Source organism: Gallinula chloropus (genome assembly GCF_964237585.1).
Source record: "Gallinula chloropus genome assembly, chromosome: 8".
Lineage (NCBI taxonomy): Eukaryota > Metazoa > Chordata > Aves > Gruiformes > Rallidae > Gallinula > Gallinula chloropus.
In genome coordinates this window covers 1,856,371-1,875,688 of record NC_140093.1, presented here as the reverse complement: position 1 = coordinate 1,875,688, position 19,318 = coordinate 1,856,371, and the positions used below count along the sequence as shown (strand labels likewise).

The window sequence follows — 19,318 nt, the reverse complement described above, 5'->3', positions numbered from 1 at the left end:
GTTACAAAACATTTGACAGGCGAGGACACATTTTTAACTTCTTCCAAACACTGAATCCACAGTCTAAGCTATTCAGCAGGAAAAAAAAATACTCAAAGTCAGGAAAAATGGAAGAATTAACACACATCTTTAGCTGGAGATTGAAAAGACAAGTGCCCAAGCTGCTTGTAAAAGAACCCCATGGCACTAAGCCTGTGAGGCTTTTCTACAGCTAAAAGATGAGCAGGGGCATGAAGTGAAATACCTACAAGTACCTATGGACTAGGACTCAAATGTCTTTTGGATATAAACAGGACTGGAAGGTACTGATAGAAAAATCACGTTTGAGAACACAATGCTGTGAGTTCCTTTATAGTTAAGTTTTTCTATTCCAAGAAAAGTCCTGCAGCTAAATACACGCTGTGGGTGGGGTTTTGTTTTCTTTCAAATTTAAATTCTCCTAAATGCAAAATCAGTGAAAAGCTTTCATAGCTCATCTTAAAAATTTAAATCAATTTGGGAACATTTACTGTTTAAATTGGCAAATCCTCTACTGGCAACCCAACAGTTAAAGAAAGAAGGGAAAAAAGGCCTTAAAAGACTCAAGAGAATTAGCTGTTGCTAAAACAATTTTATGGTCCTTTCCACTTCACTGGAGGTAGTTTGTATGGCTGACTGGAATCTATTCAATGCTGTCAAACATCTAACACTCCCATAGCTAGATGCCTTACAATGAATAACAAGCAGTCTAGCTGCCAATATGCTAGAGCTGCATTTTTTACCAGGGACTGGACCCCAACCCAGCAACACTCTTAACTTTATTGTTTGATGCCTTGTTAATTTATAAGACCAAAAATTAACCACAACAAACAGAAGTGCCAAAATTCCAAAGCACGGCAGCTACAAAATCCATCATATTTACTAAACCACAACAGAGAAAGTCAGGCTTATAAAAAAACCTGCACACCTAATTTGTCTTTTGTAGTTTAAATTGATTTTGTAATAGAAAATAACACTCCATTTCAGCAGATGACTTACACAATCTAGGGAAGCTTACAATAGGTGCACAGAATAGAATAAAAAAGAAGTAGAAACAATGAATAAAGTGTATACAACTCCTGTTGAAACACTAAGCACATCATCTGTCATCTTGAGCATCATCATTTCCATAAACATTATCTCAACTGTTGGCTGTCTTGCTCAGTATTATGCTTCAAGCAAAATCCTGGACTCTTACCATATTTACGTCCTTCATCTTTCAACTGTAGTAACAGCGAAGCATCAACACCAGAATCATATTCCAAGGAAGATAGAGTGTGCTCAGTGACAACACTGTCTCTCTGAAATTACAACTGCCATCTTGGCAGGTTTATGATTATGGCTTTGATAGGACTTCTATTCTGGAGCTTATATCCTGCCATGAGGCCCACACGGGCACACTCCCATCTTCATACAGCATCAAGTTCAAGTCAAACAGGACACAATTATTAAGACTTCAGGAACACTCTTTAGCACTTTCAACTTGGAGGCAAAAATAAGCATCGTTCTGACAATGTATTTTACCCAGGTTATGACTTTGGGTTTTACTTTTCATTACTATTTTAATGAAATTACACTTGGCTACAGAGTTCCCAGAAGCTTAATCTCCAGGAACCAAAAGGTGCTGAATTTTTTTGAGGAAAAAAAAACCCAGTCGTATTACATGGATACACAGCCCTCAGAAAAACTGAATTCAAATCAACAGTAGAACTACGCAGCTCATTCTTAGGAAATGCAAATAGATGCTACATGAACTAATCTTTTCAGGACTAAGTTGGTTATCTACACCCTAAAAAAAATATTTTTACAATGCAGCTTCATTTAAAGGAGTGAAGAAAAGCAGCAGGCTGTGTATGGTGATGTGTGCACAGGGGATTGTGTACCCTGCACTGAGAGGGGGGTCGGGCACTGGAACAGGCTTCCCAGGGGAGTGGTCACAGCTCTGCCTTGGCTGGCCCTGTGTGGAGCCAGGCTTTGGACTTGATGATCCTTATGGGTCCCTGACAACTCAGAAGATCTCCATGATTCTTGTGCTAGTGCTTGTAGTCTTACTATCACTGAGGGGCAGGCTTAATGCTCCTGCAGTGGCCAGGGACACTCGCTTTGTCAACCATGCACTTTAAAGCATCTATTTGGAATTAATATCAATGGTTTTGCTAAACTTAAAGAAAATAACAATTAAGTATTCAAATGTACTTTTCAGAAATCTATTGCCTCTCAGTTATTTTCCCTAAATGAGGATGGGAGCCATAATGCAAATTGAATTATAAAGGTTTTTCCTACCCTTTCCTGTCAAAGCAGGCTGTTACTTCTTGGCTTTATATTTAAGCTGCTATCCTCACTTTCTACATTTGGATAACTGACTGGCCACACACCTTGCATCAGCACAAGTCACCTCAGAGGAAACACCAGAACCATGCGAACTTTCATGTTTTGTACCAAACTGCATGCAAAAATCTCTTGCACACACTCCCATACACAAAGCTTCACTCGTTTCTGGGAGCACAACCACACACAAACACTTTGGCAATAAGACTGGGCTAAACAAGCGTATCTCCATCAGAAACTGAACAAAAACGACCAGTGCTGCAACCCCTCTCAGACAGAAGCCTTTGTCAGAAGGCAGCAGGCCCAGATCACTATCATTCCCAAAACTTTAATCACAGTAATTAACTGCAAAAGATTAATCACAACCAGAGCTGGTCTCAGATCGAGAGCTGGTAAAAGGCTACATCCATCACTTCCATCCATATGAGCGGTTAGCATGAAACTTCCAGGTTACATGTTTACACATAATGTAAGAGCAGGGAATGGAAAGTAAAACTTATGGGGGAAAAAAAACCAAAAAAGAGCTTTTTATCTTACCACAGATTAATGACTTGTTAATAGTGTGGTTAAGCACTATCAGCAAGTCAGCAGTCAGTTGGGAGGGAAGATGTGACTTGCAATGGAATGCCTTTGGGTAGGAAGAGACCCATACGTCCAAATGAATGATTGCTTCTGGAAAAGCAATCTTAAGGCTATGAAACTGATGTAAACCTAAATTCTTAACTATATGTTTAGTCAAATAACATGACAGCTGGATAATATGCAGTAAATCTCTCAGAACCAACTCTAATTATACAGTGGGTTTTATTCCTATTCTGATTGATAATTTAGATTTTTGGAAAGATGTCTCTTTCATTTCAACCTACTTAATGTTGACATAAATGCCAAATTTCAAGCAGCTCCATCACTAAAGATGAGATGATCCTTAACACCAGGAAATCAGGCTACTCTTTGGTATCAAACATCTGCATGTAAGAGAATTGTCATTAACTGGCACGGACCAGAAAGCTCTTTGCAGCCCCTTAAAGAGCTGTTCAAGACTACATGAGCTCTAATTCTCCAGAGGACTTTTATAACAGATGGGAATGAGGCAAACACACTAAACAATTTAGATGATTATTTCCAGAAATACTTCTACAGTACTCAAGTGTCAAAATGCTTTTAAATCAAGCAAATGGCACATGAGCAAGACTTATAAAGCTGACTACAAGAATTAGATGCTTATACTCCATGAAATTCCACCACTCATTTTTAAAAATTCATTCACGACTGACTGTAAGATGAGAGCAGTATCTTAATGAGTATAAAGCCCAAGAGAAATAAGACAAAATTTTAATGTATCCATATTGTTGTATGTTTCCTACCACTGTGAAAACCATTCCTCTAACTTTCACACAGAAATGTTATTACACTCCAAGTGTGCCTGCAGTCCTACTCACCAGGTTTCTAACAGGTCTCCTCTTGTCCCCAGATTCATAAAAAATCTGCACGTTCATCTAACTTTGGCTCATATGAAAGTACGAAAGGACAAGCCTTCAACATAAGCGACTACCACTCAGGATCACGTCTTCAAGAAGCACTATGGAATCAGATCGCTTCCATTCCAGCTCCTTCAAGCTCATGTACTGATGCCTCCCATAGTCAGGCATTTCCTCCATTTTCTGTTTTCAGAGCAAAATGTCATTTTAAATATCAATTCAAGTGCATATTGCACAACCATAGCATTCTCTGTACGCTTTTACAGCTATTCTCAGCAATTTAGCCACAAGGAATTGAATATAGTGCTTTAACTGCTGCTAAGTATGGTTCTTATACTTATTGACAGCTGGTGTTGATCATTTGAACTGGAAAACTTGCAGGAAGGAAGCACCTGAGTTCAGCTCTGAGTGTTCTCCAAAGTCTCCAGGAGTGTTTTATGATACTGTTCAAGGTCTTTAATCAAGTAGTTCATTACTGGCTGGCAGAAACTCTTTGTTGCTGTGAACTCACTCAGCAAAAAGTTATTTTGTTCATAGTAGTGCCATTTCCTTTTCAAATTTGTAAGGTTACTGTGCATCAATCTCCTGCTGCTCTAACTTTGGCAATCCTTTCTCTAAGCTTTTATTTTCCTAAAGGTGACCCTTTTAATGGGTCTCAAGTCTTTTATTTCTCAGGATTGGTTTTTCTTCTCCATTCCTAATGATTTCAAGCCACCTAAATTATTTGCTTATAAGCCTTTCATATACTGCTGAATTTTTGCCAGAAGTTCTGTGGCAAGATTTATTAAATTTCCCCCAAAGGCTACCTCTTGTAAATTCCAGCTGAAGCCCAGAGTACACCAAGTATGTTCTCTCACTCTCCATCCTTAAATTTGAACTAGCACGTATCTATAGTTTGATTGTTCAAGACCAAAGACAATATATTATGTTGCTCCTTAGGAGGGGTTATTGGTTCCAGTTCTATGTGATATTAAACAAATCTTTGCAACTTCCACTTAGCCAAGGATGCATGTGGAGCTGCATCCTATGTGACTGTAAAGGACACAAAGTCTACCTTTGGATATCACTAAAAATGAGGTGCTGTTGCAGTACAGTACAAAGAACTGACACAACCCCCCAATTTAATTTCTAGCTCCATTTTTATAACTGTTTTTTGTTGAATATTACTGAACAAATCATACAAACTCCCTCCATTTGTTTTTCAAGCTATGAATAGAGGTATTTCATAAGAATACCACAAGAGTCAAATACCAGACATTCTTTCAGTGCTTCTATCATCATCTTCAACTCCTTGCTGCCCTCAACTCTACCACTATTCCCCACTTTACCCACCTACAGTTTAATTACCTCTGGTAACTATATGCCTACTGGCCTTCCCTGAAATCATCTGCAAAGCAACCACTTTCTCCAGTGCTAAGTACCATATAATGACCAGCAAGAGCAACTGCAGAATCAAACCAGCAACATGACAGAACACAAAGGAGAAACAGGCATTTAAAAACGGCTTCAGGGAAGCAAGTTTAAAAGACTGGGGAGAGCGATGGGCATGCAGTTTATGACTACCTGCTGTCTGCTTTGCAACAGGAATTAAATTTTTAAAACCACTGATCGCAGGACATTGACAAATCAGCCACTAAGAACAACCATCTACCTATATTTTCTATTGATTTTTAAATTGCTCTAAGTTCCAATTTGCTGTTAATTCTATGCAGTTTGTCTCCCCAAGTTCCAATTATATCCCTAATTGCAAGCGATCACAGCAGAAGTGTTTTTACAGGCAGAGAAAGCCTAACACCTTTGCCTGTCTCTCCATCACCAAACACAACAGTCCCTGCTACAAGCTTTTGCCTTCTCCTGCCTTCCCTGATTTTCTTGAGCTACACAGGATTTTTAAGAAACACCACACAAATGTTCTACAAGAAATAGGCATCAGATAATTTATTTTATTATGATGCTAAACCAACCCCCTTTAAAAAACATTTGATGTATAGTGAATCTCTTCTCTATATCACACATCCTCCTTCTTGAAGGAGAAGTTTCACAACTTATGGAAAGACTGTCATTGATTTCTCTGGGATTTTGATCAGATCTCTCACAATCACTGTGTTCTTCCTGGCACTCTTGAAATGCCTAGGACCGTGCATCTGAAATATCCCTCACTTGCTGCGTTTCTCCTGGCTCTATCTGCTTCTCTTCCCCAAGTTTATTCTGCTATCACTTTTCTTATATCACTCATCATATTAATTGGTTATCTTGTCTCCAAGAAGTTAACTGGGTCAAGGCACAGACCTTTCTGCATTCTCTTAATGCTTCCTCTCTATTCCCAGTTTCTATAATCCCTCTCTATCAAGCCTTTATTACTCCCATACTCAAGAAACTCAGCATGTTGGACTTTCGTCTTCTATAAGAATTTGCCATCCGAAAAATATTAGGTCTTTGGCTTCATACAGTCTCTTCATTTAATGCATTTTCAGCCATTATAACGTTAGTGTGGATATAGGTGCTTTATGCTTACGAAGGTCACGCAGCAAGATCACCAGAGGAACACACACCTTCCCATGTGCCAAATATTTCTACTAACACACACCACTTCGCATTTTCCACCACGTGGGCGGGCAAGAGGGTTTCACAAGAAGCCACATGCAGAGTAGAAGTTGTAGCAATACCTTGGAAAAGCACTCAAAGAACAACAGGTAATTATGTGCTCAAATTCTATGAAGCTAAAGTAGAATTCAGCCCATAAAATGTTGTTTCTTTGACAATCTCGCCTCTGCCTTGCACTTGACACCCAGTGACATCAGCAGTCCAGAACTTTTCTATTCTAAAAAGGTATTTCCACATGGCCTCACTGCCCCTTGAATTAAGGAATACAGACAAGCACCAAGTATCAGGGTTGGCAGCCCCACGCAGCTTTCTGCTGCAGCGTGACCCAGAGCCGGCAAGGGACACACAGGGTCCCTTCCCTGCCAGCCACCCGCACAGCACTGCACCCTTCTGCAGAGTGAGGAACAAATCACCATTCCCAGCAGCCCAGAGAGGACCCAGGATCACAGAGCTTACCAATGCAAACGCATCTTAGACACTTAGATGATGCAGTAAATGAAAGGGTCATCCTTTTGCTATTGTGTCCCCATGTCAGGAATGTTCTGAGACCTGTTCTGTGCCAGGCAGGGGCAGATTTGTAGTTAGTGGGGCGAGGCAGATTCTGGCCACTTCTGATCCAGCAGAAATCTTCCCTTCCTCATACGTTAATTCTGCTTCTAATAACCCATGTTCACATTCATGACCCCTGGTGTGCTGGTGGCAGTCTGGAAACAAGCCCTCTGTAGCCATACACAAGCAACTGGAACACCACCTTACTGGGACCTCACCCTACATGGAGTCCAGGTGTAGTCGGTGGTTGGTACACTATCTGTTGATACACCTCCCTGAAGTGCCGGTGCCCAGCGCCCATTTCAAAACTGCCTCTCCTCCTTGTAGCTGAGGGCATTTTACTTCCACTTTGAATACAAAATAAAATTCAAAAAAATAGGAGTGCATAAATAGAGAATCTGGAATCAATGGTAGATTGAGTACATGAAAAATGGGACCAGCCTTCAAACATAAAGACACAAAAAGAAAACAGAGAAAGTCTCAAAAATTGTAAAGAAGGGTGAACAAACTTGGTCTCCATAGCTGGCACCAAGAAGCAGTCAGGGCTCCTACCAATATGAAAGACAATTAGATTCCAGCAGACAAACCAGAAAGTAATGATTATGACTGCTGATGCTGCAGAGCATGGCAGGCCCACATTAGGTTAAGTAAGCTGGATGCAAGCCAGTATCACTGAACAAATGGCACGGCACGTTCTGGAGGAATTGGAGGAGAGATTACTAATATCTTAAAGGTGACCTTTCACACAAGCTATCCCAGCAAATCAGGAGAGTCTTTTGGCTCTAATGGACAAGATCAGCAGAGGCCAGTCTCTTCAAGTTATGCACTTCTCATACAAATAGGATTTCTTTTATTTTTTTAAAGCCTATAATAATGGACTACACCTCATCTGAGCAAATACCCTGATTGCTTTATCTGTTTATTTCACCCTTTCTCCTGGTTTCAAGACAACATAATCTAACTCTCCATTATTCATTGCCATCCGGGCAGGCAGCAAGCTAAAAAAGAAAGAACTCCAATTTTTAGTGGTGCTGTCTATTAAAAAAAACATAAAACATCTCCTAAAAGGGCAGGTGCCCTAATTAAGGCTGCCTGGGATAAATGAAAACTGCTAGGAGCGCTCTGCATTCCGGAATGACTTTTACATAGATTATTTATAATTGAATAAAACCAACTCCAGTGTTTGTAACAGAAACTGTACACAAGTTAAACATTTCCACTTCTGCAGGACCTGGAGAGCATTCCACGTGGGTGGAAAAAGGTCCCTAAGTTTTTGTGAAGGGAAAAGGGGACGTATCTTCTGTTCTAAACATTTTCCAGCAGGCAAAGCAAGCGGAGAAGGCACAGGGTACGAATCCCAGCGGCACAGCCCAAAGGGCCCTCCTGTAATGGAGAACCAGGCCTCGCATTCCGAGAAGCCACCTCACAGCCGGAAATCCTCAAGTTGGAGACTGAACTCCTTTCTATTTCTTCAGAGAAGGAAATACAGCTTAATTAGGCTCAATTTTCTAAATAACGGTTTACCCTCTGTAACTAATCAGCGAAGTTTTAAACCGGCATCAGGCTAAACGTTTGCTCAAATAGTGGAACGTGTTCTTTCTTCAGAATATCATCTTACTCTGCTGACAACTGAAAAAGCCAGAAGTCTGAGGATAACACAACCTGACATATTGTTTTCCTTCTGAAACAGAAAACATCCTTTGCAAGCCTGCAGAGCAGTCCTTAACACACCACACAATCCTTTGCTGTGCTCGGAGACTTTTGCTAGTGAGAGAAAACCAGGAGAACCTCGGTGGGAAAGAATTAACATCGTTTCAAACACACACACAGGGGTTTCTGAATTCACTCTGAACAGGAGAAAGAAAATGTTTCAAGTTACTACTAGAGAGCTGGCAGAGACCTGAATAATAAGGCTTTGAATAACCATTAAAGAAAACCCTCAGCCTGAAAGACATTTCAGACAGAATTGTGCTTCTACATCAGCTAAAAGCAGCACACTCATCGACTTCATCTACAATTGCCTGATACTCACCTGGATTACCCTGCCAGTAAGGTAAGCAAGTGCATATTCATTACAAGGCTGGTCAAAGCAACCCAGAATTACGTTTCAGCATTTTGTAACGTGCCCCATACACTGCAGGAAATACCCACCAGGCCATTTTTGCTGCTGCTGGTCAGAAAGCCTAACTTTATTCCTAACTAATCCTGTGTAACCAGTTATGAAGCCATGTGATGATTTAAGAGCCATCTAACTATAGTCAGATAAAACAAATAAATATAACAGTACACTTTGATTTTAATTTCCCTTCTAGACTCACATAACATCAGGGAGAAATTAGAACAGATGGAAGAAGATTGTTCATTGTGTTCTAGGTTTAACACTGCTTTACAGGATACATCATGACACTGCCAACTAGACATTAGCTAGACACTGCTGCTCTGCAGTGTGCACACTATCCAGTGCCTACTGTGCCTCATCCAAGAACCCAGGCACATCCTTTCTCAGTGTCAGAGAAACCAGCAGAGACAAGTGCCATCGATGAAGAGCACCTGAGGCAATGTGAGCTGAGATAACTACAGATATCAAGTGACATCTTATCAGATTACTAGAAGCGGTTCAGGGGGTTTCTTTATAATCTACATATCACACTGACTGTACATCCCTGACCCCATACTAAATGGAAAGGAGCTGTGATATTAGGCATCTTGGAAGGTTATAAACATTTTTCTTCCATTAAAATGCTTCCTTAGTTTGGAATACTCTCTGCCATAGCTTCTTTTTGCAGACTCTGAAGTACTTTTTCTCTTACATGACATTGACAGAAGTTCAGCACAGAAATTTTTAGATCTGTGCACTTCCTTCTCATTTGTTCTCTGCTCAGATTTCTTGAAATTGAAGACAGGCAGACCTATCTGCATTTTTACATCAGTCTTTACCCTGCTTAAGGCCGCACTGGTACTTTTTTTTCACTGAAAAGTCACATCGAACTTTCTACAGATGTAGTCAGCTGCCTCATGAGACATTCCAGTAATTTCTGGTCTAATTCTCAACACCTTGTGAGAACATATGCTGCTATTGTTTATTAGATAGCTCTATCACCCTAATTCTTTCCTCCTTAACCTAGACTTAAAGTGGATTCAGTTTTTTAAGTGGTGGTTTTGACAGCATTTACATAACTAAAGGATAATTAAGTTTGGTATTCGCCATGCCTTTTTCACAACTTTTGTATGATGGGGTGATATAGACCCATACTCCCTTCCCAATGTCTCAGCTGACACAAAAGTAAAGGGACACTATATTTATGAGGCAGTGAGTGTCTTTGCCTTTACTTAGAAACCACTGTTTTAATCATGGTATCTTAACGGAATGACCCCACACCCTACACATACTCACATGACAGGGAACACTGCTCCTAGAGTTACAGAATCAGATGGTTTAGAGTCCAAAAATACATTGTTGATATATAGTATAGGATACCCCAATTTTTTGCTTAGAAAATTCTGCAGGCAAGACAGAACTATCTGCTTTACAGGGCTGGTTCTCAAGGAACAGACTTCCCACCCATCACTTTCACATCAAAGCTGTCTGTTCTGAAGCCCATCATAATTATCTGTGATGTTTTCATGGACTATTAACCAAAGATCTAGTTGGAAGACTAACAACTGATGCAAAGACAACACCAACTTGTTTAAATGTTTTTTCATCCAATAGTGGAAGCAGTAAATGGGAGCAGCAAATAATGACAGGGCACTTACTGTAGCGGAGAGCTGTGGTCCGTTCAGCTGCGCGTGCAGGATGGCTTCATTGATGGAGTTCCGCATCCCCGTCAGTGCAATTTCCAGGTCGTGTGAGGCAGCCATTTCGTTAGTCAGATATTCCAGCGTGGAGATGTACTCCCTCCACTGTGCATCCAGCTCTGACACACTGGCCAAACAGCCCCTCATTACGTTTAGGCAATATCCGACGCAGGGTCGGATCAGCGTCAGGCCCTGGCAGTGCGGGCAGTACTGCATCTTCACCAGAGCTTTGCTACAATCCTTCGTCAGAGCTGCGTGTTCAGTAGTATTTATCACTTCAATGCCCAGACTGAGGGCCTGGCTGAGCATCCTGCTTGCCCAGAGAGATTTTGACAGGTCAGTAACCATGTTCTTCGAGTAGCGTCCAAAGGGGTTTATGTCTTGCCTTGTAAGCCGCAGACACTCCGTGTAGTCCTCTGACAGGTCTGTAATTCCGGGGTTTATTAGCCGACTGTACACCAGAGGAAAGAGGCTGTCAAAGAACCGTAACACTGCGCCTTCCACTGTAGTCTCTGCACCCAGAATGTAGAGAGAGATGTCTGTAAAAAGCTCTTTAACAGGCTCTGCTGCTTCCTTTGCCATAGGTCTGTAAGCTGTCTCAAACAGGGAACTTGTGCGGTTTTCAGCAAAGCGAAGCAAAGATTCAAAGGCCTCTAAAAAAAGGGCAGGGGAGAGAAAGAACTGGAGGTTAATAGCAAGCACGTGACATCTTAATCACAGGACTAACACTGTCCTGAACAGGAACAGCAATAATTACATGAACTGTGCTAGATTAACGCACTAACAGTTAATACAGCCTTCACCAGTGATATTAAAAATACACTTAAATATTACATGTTCATAATAAAGGCAACACATATCACACCAATCTTTTCTTTAAAGATAAAAGGCCATATTCTCAGTATCTAGACCCTGACCCAAACTTCAGAGGCAAACCAAGGGCTCCCAGAGACTCCAGCGAGCACAGGCAGGGTCTAGCTAACACAGCTTGTGTACCTGGCACTGCATTTGAGCAATTCAGCTAAGCACATGTCCAAAACATCCCTGTACATACACGTGACATCAGTTCCCACTGAGCACAGAGAACTGTTTCATTTTCAGTGTTCCTCTAGAAGTCCAGAGATGAATACTCGAATAGGCAAAAATAGTTGTGTGATACAAGGTCTAAATCTGAGAGAGGAGTACGTGGTAACAGGAGCTGTCTGCAACACACCGATCACCATCACCGCTGTGCTGGACCAAAATATCCACATTTAATTACAGGGTGACAATTCACATTCAAGCTTTTTGCAAAGCTGTAAGACTGATTTTGAAGTCAGAGAGAAACATTTCATCAGCGCACAGAAATGCTGATCCTCGTTCATTAGCTGTACTTTTCAACCATAACTGTTTGAAATGTTTTATTCACTTAATAGCTGATGAAAGCAGTACGTTGATAAGATAATAACAGCTTAAAGCTGTGTTAGCTTTGCAATCCCTGGTGATCTATTGCTATGAAATCCTGCATCAGGAATGGAAAAAGCACAGAGCACTCATGTCCTTCGACAACCAGTCTAAAACATGTAACTTGTCCAATGTGGAGAGCTGATGTAAAGAGATGCCAGAAGGATGGACAAAACCAAGTTGACACACAAACAGCAAGCACAGATAAGCTGCTGGACAGCAGCTCAAGGAAATTTTATGAGAGAACTGAAAACAAACACAAGTTGCAGCTTTTGTTTCACAGTGCTGTGAGTGGGCGGCTAAGAGGCACTTCTTGCAAAGTACAACTCAAGGATGAAGGAAAGATGCTGTGTGAATCAATTCTCCAGCTAGGTCTGGACACCAGCCAGCGCTTGAGCAGGACTTGACATCAGCTCTGCTACGAACCAAAACAAGATTATAAAATCAGGATAAAGCTATTTCCTTTAACTACACCATTTTTGGAGTAGCCTAAAAAAAAAAATCTGAGGAGACAAATATTATACACCCTAAGCACTGATTGGGGTGCTAGAATTCATAAACAGGGCAAGGAAGGGATTAGTTCCCGAGATTATTTTTAATGACCCAGAAGACTGTAATCCACACCATTCCCACTGGGGTTTTTTGGAAGCGCTACAACGAAAAGCCTCTGACATGAATCTTTCTTGCACTCTTCCGGATGGCAAGCAGTTCCAGGCAAGGCAGGAGACCTGTCACTTTATACCTCCTGAGGACCAGCCAGATAATGATGTTTTGGGTCTAATCCTACTCTACATTCATCCAAACATCACCAGGCAATTCACTGCAACGCAGCACAAGCCGAGGTCGCTCACAGATCAGCTCAGCCAAGGAGCAGACACAAGCCTGTAAACCAGGATCAGCATACACTGGAGAAGCGCTGGAGGAAAGCCCCTCAGCGCCTTCCTCCACTACATCTCCCTGGGCAACTAGCTTGCTTGCTGTGATAAGCATTACAATCCCTTTTCCTCAAAGGGCGATTTAACTAGACAGATAACACAACATTTCTCATTGTACATTCAACCATCAGTATTTTACACACAGGCGCGCACGCTGTATCCTCCTGCCAGAGAATCACTTCAGCTTTCCCACTAGTATTACAGCAAGCAATACTCTGGAAGTGCTTAGAAAACCCTCCAAATTAAGAATTCAGATACACTTCAGTTGAAAAAGAAGGAAGTTCATTCTCAGGCAGAGAAATACCTTGCCAAGTTTCCGACCGAAGCCGACTTTAACAGCCATCAAATGTCAGAAAAATGGATTTATGGGGGAAACACTGACACAGCTTCAGCTGTAGAGAGTGAAGTTTGCTCTGTGCAACTGCACTATTAGAAGTTTCTTTGCCACATCACCCCTTGTGTTTATTTTTATTTCTAGAGGAAACCTAAACACCATTTTTCTTTATCATACTAAAGAGAAAAGGGCAATATTCAAAACATGAAAACAGTGTTTTAATTTTCCTCCTCCAGCTACACACTCTCTCTTAGGGATATTCACTTGTCATTACAGGAGCAGGGACTCCTGCAAAGCCAATGATGTGTTATGCTGTGGCTTTATCTTCCACACCCATACAAGTACGACTGCAGCCATCATCCTCCCTATCAGAAAAGTTAAGTGTGTTTATTGTCCTGAGTAAGAACAGCCTCAGAAGAAGATAAGAGCAACACAATCACTGACAACGTGTGAAACAGGTTTCAGCAGCTTTCTAGGACAACTAGGTGGTAAACTAGAACCCACATATCACTTCATTTCCAAACCCCTTAACTGTGAGCAGCCTGCATTCAAATAATATTATGCATTATTCTGAGACAAGCATGAAATAAAATATTTAATACTGCCATATATTTTTCATTGTACAAGAGAACAATAGCGATGGTGTATATTTCCCCCTGCACCTAACATCAAACGTACAGTACAAAATCAGCCCCAAACGTTTGCTGATCATAGATGTGCAACAAACACCCATAGGTGTCCTTTGCTTCCTTATCACCACTGGTCAGACACAACAAATGAGGCACTGTGGCAGTGATGTTTGAGATGAAAAATACACAGGTCTTTTTTCATTATTAGATGGCATTAAGAGACACTTGAGACAATGAAATTACAGCATCAGCTGGATGTCCTTAGACCTTAAATTAGAAATAACAGGGCTCCGTGCACTCAAATGATTCTGTGACAATGGGCAGCTTGCTTTCTGGTTGTACAGAGCAGGCAACCTTAGCATCTCATTTTCTAAGTGACTGACTCCATCCTTTTAACATGCTTTGTATGGTGCTCTGTATGAAGCTTTTAAATACCAAGAAAGGTTTACCACTATCTAAAAAGCTAGGTGCTCACCTATGTAGTCAAACAGCAAACTTCAGGCATTTATTAACTTGCAAGAAGCTGAATTCTAAGCCTAAACATACGATGGGAGAAACGTTTGATCACCTTCTACAGTCTTTGGCTTCCAGCCCACATCAGCAGCATACAAAGTACTAAAAATTGCAAATATATTGATTCTGAACAGAAAAAAAGACCAAATTCATCCAGAATTTGACAGAGACATCATGTGTGTTTTGTATTCCTTTAGTGTTGAAATAAATGGGAAGCTGATGGAGAACCAAGTTGGTTCTTATGTTCCTCAAAAGCCCCTTTTTGGTTTAAGACTGCAGGTAAGGCAATAATGCAGCCCACTTTGGACTGTGAACTAACACCCCAGGAACTGCTTAATCTAAGTCTAGTCACACCACCTTCCAGGGGGAGAGTTTTATTAAGGCTGTTTATCACACACTCCCAAAACACTCCATGTCACCACTGATGTGTCTGTGAGAGTCAAAGGCAGCTGACCAAACACAGCTCACCTCTGCAAACCTCCCATCCAATGGCTGGTGTTTGAAAACCAGCTTCTGAAGACAAGCCCAGGTGTAGCAAGATGCTACACTGGTTTTGCTGCCTGCCAGCAGCACAGGGCTGGACTTCCAGCTTGGTTCCTAACATTCACGTACACTGAAAATTCTGTTATGCTCAGACTAACACAGAGAGATGGAAAGATGTTGCTTTGCAGGTCTGGTAGCTGCGCTTACTCACCATAAGCACAGCACAGCCTGGTTGTGAGTGACACCTTCCTTCTGACAGGGATACATCCATCCTGACACAGAGGATGTTTTGCTACTTCTTAAACCAGCCAGCAGCTACATTTCATATACCTAATACAATAAAAATCATAAAGGAATCCAGACTTATCTCACACCAGCTTTTGCAGCAGTGTAACACCACTGACTTCTATAGTGGGATTTAGTCCTGATTTCACCCCATTGTACGTCAGAAGAGCCTATAGAATGAGCTTCTGCTAAAAACAATCAGCTTAAGAATAATGCTACAGCCAGCTACAGATTTAGGAGGCATGTATCAGTCTGCCCAGCACTGGTGTGCCAGCATTTTCCAAAGATTTCCTCTACTTTTTCACCACCTGGAGGTTTATTTGGGGAAAGAACAAGGAGATTTTAAGTAGCTGTACAGACAATGGAAAAATATCTAGTACCAGAACTCCAGCTTTAACTAGCTCCTCACATCACTTGAAAGCTGCATTCAGTGACTTACTCTCATGTCAGCAGGAACAGCTTCCTGTGCTTCTAAATCGCTATCATACCTATTGTAAGCGTGGTCAGGTGCATCAGCTCTCCAGGTGTGTGCCCAGGCCACCACCCCTTCTCCCACTACCTTAATCCTTAGGACAAAAATCAAAGATGCAAAAACTGCCACACATCAACTTGCCACTGTTCCTGCCACAGAAATTATTCGGGGTGTGTTCTGAGGAGTTGCGGGTTTTTTTCCAGGCTCCCAGACACACGGCAACACAGCCTCAAGGAAAGGCCTCAACAGAACCACTCCCTGAGGGTACAAGTCATCCATGCACACACAGTAGCACAAGAGCTCTCATTCCAGGTTGCCCTCACCTCACACCCTCCATTTCTGACAGTGCATGATGGTCAGCAGACAGGGTCTCAGGGAATACCCACAGGCAGAAGGTTCCCCCAAAACCTGGATTAGCATATCATATCCATACATAAAATTCATTTGCATCCCTCTCCTACAGCAGACCTTCACAAGCTGCTGAGATCATCATCATGTAAGTAACAACAGGGTTCAGATGAGGAGCATTGGGAGAGGTTAAGTTACTTCCAACTTGCTCTATTCCCAATCAGTCCAACTCCACGTTCTTTTCTTTCCATGGGTCCAACACAGCAATTTTAGCAGGGGAACAGTTTTTTCCAAGTGAAGTCAATCTAAGCACCAGACACCTCTGTGCACACGACCATTTATCATGCAGCAGCTGAGGTTCAGATGCAGTAGGCCTATTGTATGAAACCTCATGTCTTCAAAGGCCAAAGTCATAACCCTGGGGGGAGACACAACAGGCATATGTGAAAGGGAAGTCCCTGTCAGTGCCATTATGCTTCTGTGTGTGACCCAAAGCTGATGCCTTGCCCACAGGTCTGACCAGGTAAGACCACCCTGCTGATGCAGTGGGTCTCCACAACATTAATAACTGACTGCAATCACTGTGTACTGAATCTTCAAAACACTACAGACTTCTAAACAGAAAACAGAAGAAAGGAAACCATTACAGTATAAACATTACTGCAAAGATTTAACAGTTCTCAATAAGCCAAAAGTAGAAGCAAACACTGAGAATATCTATACAGAAATAACATCTGTGTACATTCCAGATTGGAGCATAATCATGGAAGAAGAATGACAAATTTAAGTAGCTCTATTATTTGTTTGGTCTCTTAGGACCACACTAACATTTGGCTCATTTCCCTTCAACATCTTGCATTTATTACACAGTTACAGGATGAATAAAAGCTCCAGTTTGTTGAACAATAGCTTCCTTTTAATGCTTTCTAGTCCACTAAATCTTCTGCATCTTTACAGTTTGCCAAAATAAAGGACAACATATCAATATTTTGCAGCAGTAAAATTCAAGTACATATTATTTGAAATTTGATGCATAGAGAACAATGTGAAAATCACACCAGATACACATCTATATCAGACACACATTATGAACTTCAGAGTCCCACTCTCTTGGATATGCTATCATGTCTAAAGATATTTAAAAGAATAAGAACAAAGAGTGCTCAGAAAGCATCATTAAACAAGATGAAGAGGTGAGTGTGTTTTCAGATCTTGAGATGGCTTTAAAGAACGTTAAGTGCAAGACAAATTGTGTGATGCTTGCACAGACAGAAGCTGAAACCCATTCATTAAGCTGCCTTGAAAACAACTTACAACTCTCAGCTTCATTTCTACTTTGTGACATTTTCTTAGTAGCAAAGAAAGTCAAGCACTGGAAGTTTCCTTCTGATTTACCCTGAATCACTGCACTGAACAGAAGCCTGAAGCTCTCCCAATGCCCCACTTTTCTTGTGCTTTCCTTGTATTAGAATGGCAGTCTTCCTATACATAAACACAGCCACTGTAAAGTAATAACATGTTAATAAACATATCAGCAGTCCAATGGAAATATGATATCCACCACATTGTAGTTGACACTAAAGCAACCCTTGGAGAAAACACTACAAGCCTGGTCCATCCACAACATTTTCAGGGAGAGAAAAGCCTGAAACCACTCAGAAGCTGCACCAAGTGCAAACATCTCACGCTTCCTACTTGCTTCCTGTAGCTGCTTCTAACAAGGCAGAGTGACAAATGGATTCTAAAGCAAGAAAGCAAAGTCAGTTTGGGAAAGGGAAGTTTGAATTCGCTCACCTTGACAGCAAGAAGGGGGTATGTTGTCTGTAGGGCTAATCAGTCTCTCTAGAATATAGATCAGTCAGGAAAAAAAAACCCCAGCTTTCCATTCTTTTGTTTAGGGATGAGGTCTTTATTTAACCATCTCTCCATGAGTTTATGTCGATACCATCAGATAAATATCCTGTCATGTACCTATTGATAGAACTGCCCAAGTTGGAAATAAAAATACTGTGCCACCTCCTCTGACTGCACCTAACGGCTATGGACAGCCCTGATGAACTGGAAATCAATGGGGAGGGTTATTTACAAGCTACTACTGTCATCCTTCAACCCTCTACTCAATTCCAAGTGTAACTTGAGGCTGTTTTTAACTTAATAAAACTTATGAAAAGTTGCAAGGGCTTTAAAAATTGCTAGCAGCAAGACTTCTGCAGCACAGGAATAGCTGCTCTCTCCATAGTGGTATCTCCTGTGCTGGGAGCCTGGACAGCAGTTTGCCACATGTAACACTAGATATGAGAAAGCCTGGTGCAACCTGAGTTTCAGAGCAGCAGTTTGATAATGTGGGCAAAGGTAAGATGCTTGGGAGAACCAATTTCCACTGGAAAACTGACTTCCCGTAACAGCAATAGGAACCAACACCATGAAATGCCATCTGAAAACTTGTGTCTTGGCATGAAAATGAGTCTTGTTTGTTGTTTTCATATGCACAAACCTGTTCTTACAGCCTTGGCACAGCCCTGCAATTATATAGGAAACAACCACCCCCTGAGAACGCTGCCCCAGCCAGCAAACCCCCACCTTGTCAGGATCAAACTGTCCTACAGCACACTTTGTTCTTCTGGTTCTACTTCCTTGTAAACTCAGCCAGCCTCCTTACTGTACAGTCTTCTCCAGGGAGAGGAAGCACACATCTCAGCTTGGTGAGACAGAATCCTTTAACTTCCAGCTATTTTGGTGAGTGTTTGATTCTCCAAGCATCAGTGTAGAAGTAACATCACCAAGTTTAAAATAGTGTCAACTGCTGTATAAGCTGATGAAGTAAAAGGAGAAGCAGGCAGTAGGCACAAGCCTAGGAGACACCTAAAGCACAGGATGGTCCAGTGACAGACAAGTTTTTGTTCTGCTGCAGGCATTTGGTCATGAAATCAAGTAATGATCTCTGCAGACTGTGTGCTGGGGAATATATCCAAACTGCTGGAAGGACTCACCACAGCACACACCTTTTTCAGACTTGGCAGCCTTGGCTTTATCAGTAACAAAACAACAAAGCATAACAAAGTCGCAACCAGCAGCAAAAATATGTATGGAACTAGTGAAAG

At 41.5% G+C, this 19,318-nt stretch overlaps 1 protein-coding gene across 1 annotated transcript in view; it reads right to left on the bottom strand.

The window, feature by feature from the left end:
- Positions 1–19,318, bottom strand: part of LOC311194192 (glypican-5-like) — a gene marked incomplete at its 5' end in the record, with an annotated part of 343,706 nt that overhangs the window by 253,440 nt on the left and 70,948 nt on the right. The window contains one exon of the mRNA XM_084267218.1: positions 10,734–11,428. Coding sequence (XP_084123344.1) covers positions 10,734–11,428 — 695 coding nt within the window. The remainder of the gene's footprint in view (positions 1–10,733; positions 11,429–19,318) is intronic.